Genomic DNA, 8099 nt, shown 5'->3' with positions numbered 1-8099 from the left:
GCTCTCTGTCCCTTTTTACAATCTTATCATTCCTGGTGTGATGGCGTGTCCTGGAAGCAGGTGCCATCTGGAGAAGCTTCTCTTTATTTCTCTGCATTATTAATCTGCATTCTCAAATGGTTTCTTTCTCTAACTATACCTTCAATTCCCGCCCCCCCCCCCGCCTCCAACACACACACTTTGTGGAACTGACCTTTTACCTAAATCTAGCTTTTTCTGTCCTAAATTTCACACACACGTTTTCCAGAAACACTTAATTCTGCCAAACTGTCTATGTTAGTTGGCTGAAAAATGCCAAATGTACAGAAATTGTTCTGTTTTCTAGTAATCATTTACTTGTCTCAGCAGATTTTTCCACTGGATATATGGGTTTTAATATGGGTCTAAGCATATAGATAGCCATGAAAAAAGGAATAGCATGTAAGACATTTTGAAATACTGCATAGCTGCATATTTTAGACTTTGATGGAGAGCATGGAAAACAGTAAAAAAATTTGGATTTTAACAAAAACCCTTACAGAAAAAATGTGACATATCTATCACTTCATCAATGTGTATATCTCTAGTTTTTCAAATCACGTTTAGTTACGTATGGGATACAGTAATATGCCTTTTTGTTCATAAGAATGCTTCCCTCCATTAGTTCTGATCAGTAATATTCAAGATATAGAAATCCTTTTCATTAAAATATCTTCACTAAAATAGATATTTCTTCCCTTAGAAAAAGAATTCAAAACTTTTAGGGCCTAGTTTTAAAAAGCATCACACTATAGTTGATTTATTTTGGTTGTTTGTATTAGGGATGTGAAAAATAATCACCACTGCCACTAGCAAGAACTATAAATGATACATTATTGCAAGTGTTCTAAAAAAATCAGAACAAAACTAATTTATTATAGTTCTGTCTTCATTATACACCACATGTTGGTGAGTTAAACACAACAAAATTGTCTTTTCTTTTAGAAGTGTCTACTAAAGATAAAAAGAATAAGGTAACAATTAACATGTAGATTGTTACATAAAAAATCTGATATACATATTTCTATTGCCTGTTAGCTTGTTCTAAGCCTCTTTAACTATTACAAAAAAGGAAAAGTCATTGTTCAAAGGCAAACATTCAATTCAGTTGATACAACATTACAGTACAGTCAACTAACATCATTCAACGAAGGTAACAAGTCTAGCCTTAGCTTCTTGAGTTAAAAAGTCTGTAGACCAGATTGCTACAAAATGTTCAATGCTGCTTCACAACTGTGTTAGCTTTTTGGAGGACTTTGTACTTTCTACTGATGGCTTCAGAAGGGGTCATGCTATTGGTAAAAGCACAGGGAACCCCAACCTGTCATTAATCATTTTATTGAGCATTGTAGTTAGAACAGCATTATTGAGTTTAGCACAACAACTAAAACAAAATAATAATAATAATATAATAATAATATAATAATAATCATAATAATAAGAATAAAAACCAAACACAAACTGGAAGCCTAGAGATGCTGCCAGCCGTGTCAAACCCTTGCGATACGCTATACTAAAAAAATTTGAAATATCCACCCGTCCTCTCCACTCTGCCACAAACTAGCAAAGTCAAAAATACAAAAGTCTTCAACTTGTTACTTTTGCAGAATAAAGCAAAAACGTCTTTGTGCTCCTTACTACCAGAAGCAAAATATCCACTGAGTTACCACATGTAATAGCTTCTGGATGTGTCAACCTGGGTTGGCTTGGTGTCTGCAGAACCATCTTTGTCTTTCTCACTGTCACCTTCCCAGAGATTAATGAGTGGTGGGTACAGCTCATTTAGTGGGATTGAAGAAGTTTTTTGCATATACTTTTTTAATGAGTGGTGGTAGTTTTTTCTCTTAAACCTTTTGGCAATGTACACAGCAATAGATGCAAGGCTAATGACGGCAAACATGGACCCCATTACTGCAGCAAGGGCTGTACTTGTTTCTTGATCAGAAATGTCCAGTGCAAAGGCGGCATTTTTAGTTGTGACATTCACACATGACTTCTGAGTCTGCTGATGAATATTAGACACTGTGAGACACACTTCATAATCTGTAGAAGGCTGCAGATGTGTTAGGTTGTACTCATGAACATCTACCGGGACCCTGGCAGTATAGGTTATGTGAGGATTGTCAATCTTCATGGTGGCAGATGACCATTTTAAGTTTGATGTCATGACATTGGAATTGACTTTCCAGGACACTAAGATGGAATGAGATTCTGTCTGCTTGACATATATTTTCAGCACCTGGGTACCATCCAGAAGGGTTCCATTAACCTTAATTGTCACTACACGTGTGTCAGCCCCTTCAACATTCTGGGCGACACAAGTGTATCTTCCTGAGTCTTCAATTTGTATGTTAGATATTTCTAAAGTACCTTCGCTACTTAGCTTGTATTTATCTGAAAGTGTATCCACAGTTATCTTATTTCCAAGAGGAGTGACCCAATAAATTTCGGGTTCTGGCTCAGCCATGGCCCGACAATCTAGGAAAACTGTTGTGCCAATATCCATGTTTAAATGATTTGGGAATGTGTCATGAGCTATCATTGGGAGGCACTGTTCACTTGAATCTTGGATTAAAACTTCCTTTACCTGCTGCCCTCTATATTCAGGTGGCATGGCACAGAACATGGACAAAGGCTCCATGAAGCGGATGTTTGTTTTGTTGGAGTTAATCCAGTGGATGACACAGTCACACCTCAGGGGGTTGCTATGGATACTGATCTCACGAAGATTGGGAAGGGATTCTACTGTCTTTTGGTAAACAGCATTCAAGGCATTGTTGTTCAACATCAAGCTTTCCAGGGCAGGAACACTTCGAAAAGCCAAGCGGTGGATATAAGATAATTTGGGGTTATTGGTGGCTTCTAACTTTGTGAGTTCAGGCAAGTTATCGAGGGCATAGCGATCCACAGAAACAAGTTCCCCCATATTGTTGATTCCTAGTTCTTTTAGCCGAAGCATATTTTTGAAGTCCCCTTCTTGGATTTTGTGGATGGGGTTTTTGTTGAGGTCTAAGAATTTTAAATTTGGAACCTTTTGCAGGGCAAGTTGGGGGACCTTGACCAGTTTGTTATCATAAAAAGACAGGCTTTCAAGGCTATCCAAGCCCACCAAGGCATTTCCAGGAATATCAGTGAGATACATTCCTGCCAAAACCAGGCTTCTCAAATTTGAGAGGGGTTTAAAGTTCATATCCAGAATTCCAATCACAGGGTTTTCCCCAATCATGAGAATTTCCAGGTTGGGTGTTGAATCAAACCAGCGGCTATCAATAATTTTCAATTTATTGGAGTTCAAGTGGAGCCTTAAAAGATTTTTTAAGCCTGAAAAAGCATTAGCAGAAATAGTGCTAATCTGGTTATGGTTGATATAGAGTTCTTGAAGGTTGCTGAGGTCCTGCAGACAGTAATCAGTCATTTCCGTAATCTGATTTTCCTCCAAATGTAGAGTAGTGAGCTGGGTCAGGTTTGCTAGCCCGACCTCCTTAATATTTGTGAAGTTGTTTTGGGAGAAATCTAGCTCAGTCAAGTTGAAAAGCTGCTGGAGCTCATCCACGGTCTTTGCAATGTTATTGCTCTGTAAGAGAAGCACTTGAGTATCACTAGAAAGGTTGCTGGGAATCCTTGTTAAGCGGAGATCATTGCAATCAACAGTGGTGGCTTCTCTGTATGTGGATTGCGGGGTGAACCAGGGCCTAATTTCACATACGCACAGTTGTGGACACTCACTATTTTGTAGGGAGTACCCAGTTAATGAAGTCATTAGCAAGCCCAGCACCAATTGGCAAGCTGTTAACACAAAGCTCATTCTAGCCATGCTGGCTTGCTGAGCAAGCTCAATCCTGACACTCCTAAATTTTAACAAAAGGTGAATGCTAAACAGTGATAGGTAGAATAGGAAGCAGAAAATGTAAACATTCAAGCAAAGTCTTGGTTGAGATGGGTACAATTCTGGGGTCTGAAGGGATGGTTTTCAGAAGTTTTCAAAAGGCAAGAAGCAACTGGGAGTCTTTTAACTGTGTTTCTCAATCCCAGGCATGCCCACAGCTCTGTGGTAGAAGTTACTTCAGCCAAATCAAAGTCTGGAGATGTGCCTGAAAATTAGATTAGGACAGATGTTATGTTTTTTCCATATACTTGCTACATTACAGCCTTTCTTTTGTCTACTAAAAAGGCATAATCACAAATCTATTAACAGAATGTTCAAAATAACTACACAAGCTTTTAAATTACAGTATACTTTCCTATATTTTCCTTCTTACACTAAAACTAGTTACCACTTTTACAATTTAATTTGGTAAAACCCTCAAACACACACACACACACACACACACACACACACACACACACACCAAGGACACTCAGAAAAACACACAGATATCATTTCTTTAAAAACAAAGTTGACTTGTGAAATTGCCTATTTAAGCCTCCAAGAAGAATCAAAAGGTCAAAAGCAAAACATAAAAGGCAGTTTATAAAACACTCAAAGTTCATTTTTAGTTTTTTATATTTTAATAGTTGTTTTTATTTGTTTTCAAAAGTTTTTCTTTTCCAAATGGTATACTCTGAAGACCTATTCAGTCAATGCTTTTCTAGCTCAATTATTCTTATGCAAAAAATTAATCTAACTCAACTGCAAAAAGAAAATATCAGGGGCACCTGGGTGGCTCAGTTGGTTAAGTGTCCAGCTTCGGCTCAGGTTATGATTTCACACCTCTTGGGTTTGAGTCCCACATCAGGCTCTGTGCTAATAGCCTCACTCACACTCTGTCTCTCTCTCTCTCTCTCTGTCTCTCAAAAATAAATAAACATAAAAAAAAGAAAATGTCAGTTTTTCTTATATTCTAATGGTCACAGCTAATCTTGGACTGAATAAAATAGTCAAAGGACTTTACCCCACTATTACCATTGGTCTTCATGAAAAACACAAATGTATTTACACATTTAATTTCACCAATCTCATGGGAATGTCACTAGCCACTTAGGAGTTATAAAGCATGGATATACTGGATATGTTTCTTTTAGTGGAGGGGATATGTTCTTTAATACATTGAAGCCTCAGCTTCTTTATATAAAATGGGTTTGGTCATTAGGATTATTGAGAGAATTCAAGGAATTGATATAAAGCTCTTAGTGTAGTGCTTGACAGATATTAAATGTTCACAGAAGTTAATTATATTTATTGACATCTTACTATATCTCTTATCCATATTAGTTCTAGCTAACTAGTGGTTGTTGGAGAATAGGTAAATGAAGGAAAGCTGGGGACATTTGACTTATTCTGTCATAATCTAATGGTTTGAATGAGGTCTTCTGAGGTCAAGTATGTATTGCTTACCTGCTTATAAAAGATAATATTAGCAGTTAATGGTTCTAGTTTTCTGGATTCCAATCAGGTATAAAAAGCCACTGAGGATCCATGGTCTATCTTGCTTTCTCAAAACTAGGCAGTTACTTACTAAGATATTAAATGTACAGTTACATGTTTCCTTACATTTGTTTTTCTATATTGAACTTCAGCTTTAAGTATTGAAGAACTTTAGTGGCTGTTGTTTTCTTTAGCCTCCTAAAATTACTGTAAGGATTCAATAAAATACAGCACATAATGTACTTGAAGCCTGGTGTCCAACACATAGCAAGCTTTCGATTTGTATTTGGTGCTATTATCTTTGAACTTTGCAAAATACAGTTTTCTTTGTGATTGACCAAGAAGCAAACTAATACAAATAGCCAGTCCTAAAAGTTCTGTATTTGTCATATTTTAGTAGAAAGAAAGCAAAGTGCTATATTTTTGTTGTTGTTTTAGAAAATATGCAAACCAAGTTACTGGTCTAACAAGATGGTATTTAGAAAAAAAATCACTTGATCCATATTTGGCATTTGGAGGTAGGAGAAGGAAATGGATGTGTTGCATAATGCTGATGCTGGATACTTTCTCTTCCATGTGGAGAGGCAACACTGGCATTCCCCTCACCCTAATCTGGTTCCTTTACCATATATTATATATGTACAAAACTTTTCAACATTATAAAATTACCTGATTCTGACTTTTATCAGGAAAATCCATAAAATAAAAACATACCTCAGAGAGCAATAATTTTCCAAATATCATTGCCTCCACAAATTTATTCCTCTTTTTGTTTCCACTCAGAGTAATCCTAAAAGAGGTACAATGACCACAGTAAGTTTTCTGTTAAGTAAATTTCTGCCACATGTTATTGCTTAATCTTAATTCAAAATAGAAAACCCAAAGAATAAATCTACTTTTCATAACTCTGAGATGGAATTTCAATTAACATTTATGTTTTGACTGAACTTAAGGAAACATAGCTAAAAGTAAATATGTGCTGAAGTTGTGTGAGTCTCCCAAAACCATCTGTTGCTACTGAAAAATATCTTTAATGGGGCTATATTTCGCATATTGCCACAAGTAATGTCTCCATTTTAGTTTAAATTATATGGTTTGAAGTAATTGCATTGCAGTACTCAAATCTATTTGACATACACATACCTCTTTAAACAAACAAACAAATAAATAAACAAACCACACAAGTTGAGAATGTTAAATACCATATCAAACGTAGAGGGAAGACTTTTTCCTTCCCCAAACCTGCATTTGGCTTCTTTGAGAATGGAGAATGAAACTTCCTTGACATAAAAGGAGGTGTTTTAAGATGTTTCTAGTTGTGTACCATTCTGAATTCTTTTTAACATATTTTCCAGCCTAATTTTTGAACATGACATTAGCCAGAGAACAAAGCTTAAAAGAATGCTTAAACCATTTTATATGTTTAAAACATAAGGCATGTCTCAGGAATTATTCACTAATGGTGTTTAAAAGTAAATCCATTATCACAACAAGAGAAGAAAACTACAGACCAATGTCCCTGATGAATATTGATGCAAAACTCGTCAACAATACTAGCAGACTGAATTCAACAGTATATTAAAAGGATTATACACCATGACTGAGTTGGATTTATACCCAGAATGTAAGCATGGTTCAATATATGAAAATAATTCAAAGTAATAGACCATATTAATAGAATGAATGACAAAACCCACATGATCATCTCAGTTGAGGCAGAAAATGCATTTGGCAAAATTCAACACCCTTTCATGGTGAAAACACTCAACAAACTAGGAATGAAAGAAAACTGCCTCAATATACTAAAAACATATATTAAAAGCCCACAGCTAAAATCATATTCAATGTTGAAAGAGTATAAGGTTTTCCTCCAAGATCAAGAACAAAGTAAGGATGACCACTTTAACCATTTCTATTCAACTTAGTATTGGAAGTTTGAGTCAAAACAATTAAGCAAGAAAAAAAAATAAAGCATCCAAATTGGAAATGAAGAAGTAAAATTGTCTGCAGATGGTATGATTTCACATGAAGAAAATCCTAAAGATGTCACAAAACCCCCTAAACTGTTATAATAAACAATTTCAGCAAAGTTGCAGGACACAAAATAAATACATAAAAATCAGTTGTGTTTTTGTATACTATTAATGACCGATCCAAAAAGGAAATTAATAATCCAACCTACAATAGCATCAAAAAGAATAAAACACTTGGGAATAAATTTAACCAAGGGGATGATTTGTGCACTGAAAACTACAAAGCATAAAAGAATAAAACATACAAATGAATAGAAATATATCCCATGTTCATGGATTGGAAGACTTAATATTGTTAATATGTCTATCCTACCTAAAGTGATCTACAGATTGAATGTAAGCTGTGTCAAAAGCCCAACAGCAGTTTTAGCAGAAATAGGAAAAAAATCTTAAAATTCATATGGAAATTCATGAGACCCTGAATAGAGCCAAAACAGTCCTGAAAAAGAACAAAGTTGGAGGCCTCATCCTTCATGAGTTCAAAACATACAATAAGTCAACAGTAATCAAGATGGCATGGTACTGGCATAAAGGCAGACATATAGAAGAGAGCACAGAAATAAATTCTCCTGGACATGATCAAATGACCTTGGAATTTTGTGCCAAGCCTACACAATGAGGTAAGGATACTTTTGCCAACTGTTATTGGATATCCACATGCAAAAGAATGAAGTTGGACCCTT

At 35.7% G+C, this 8099-nt stretch overlaps 1 protein-coding gene across 1 annotated transcript; it reads right to left on the bottom strand.

The window, feature by feature from the left end:
* Positions 1-1340: 1340 nt before the first annotated feature.
* Positions 1341-6119, bottom strand: LRRN1 (leucine rich repeat neuronal 1). The gene is made up of 2 exons (XM_030307276.1): positions 6098-6119; positions 1341-4109 (listed from the first exon to the last, which is right to left on the bottom strand). Exon 2 carries the CDS (start codon positions 3830-3832, stop codon positions 1682-1684), a length of 2151 nt encoding a protein of 716 aa, XP_030163136.1. The 5' UTR covers positions 3833-4109; positions 6098-6119; the 3' UTR covers positions 1341-1681.
* Positions 6120-8099: the final 1980 nt, after the last annotated feature.

Source organism: Lynx canadensis, chromosome A2 (genome assembly GCF_007474595.2).
Source record: "Lynx canadensis isolate LIC74 chromosome A2, mLynCan4.pri.v2, whole genome shotgun sequence".
Taxonomy (NCBI): Eukaryota; Metazoa; Chordata; class Mammalia; order Carnivora; family Felidae; genus Lynx; species Lynx canadensis.
The sequence above is the reverse complement of the archived record's forward strand: the minus strand, read 5'-3'. Positions and strand labels throughout refer to the sequence as shown.

Excerpts from the sequence above, each read along its gene's own strand:
- LRRN1 (XM_030307276.1), bottom strand. The coding sequence starts at position 3,832 with ATGGCTAGAATGAGCTTTGTGTTAACAGCTTGCCAATTGGTGCTGGGC.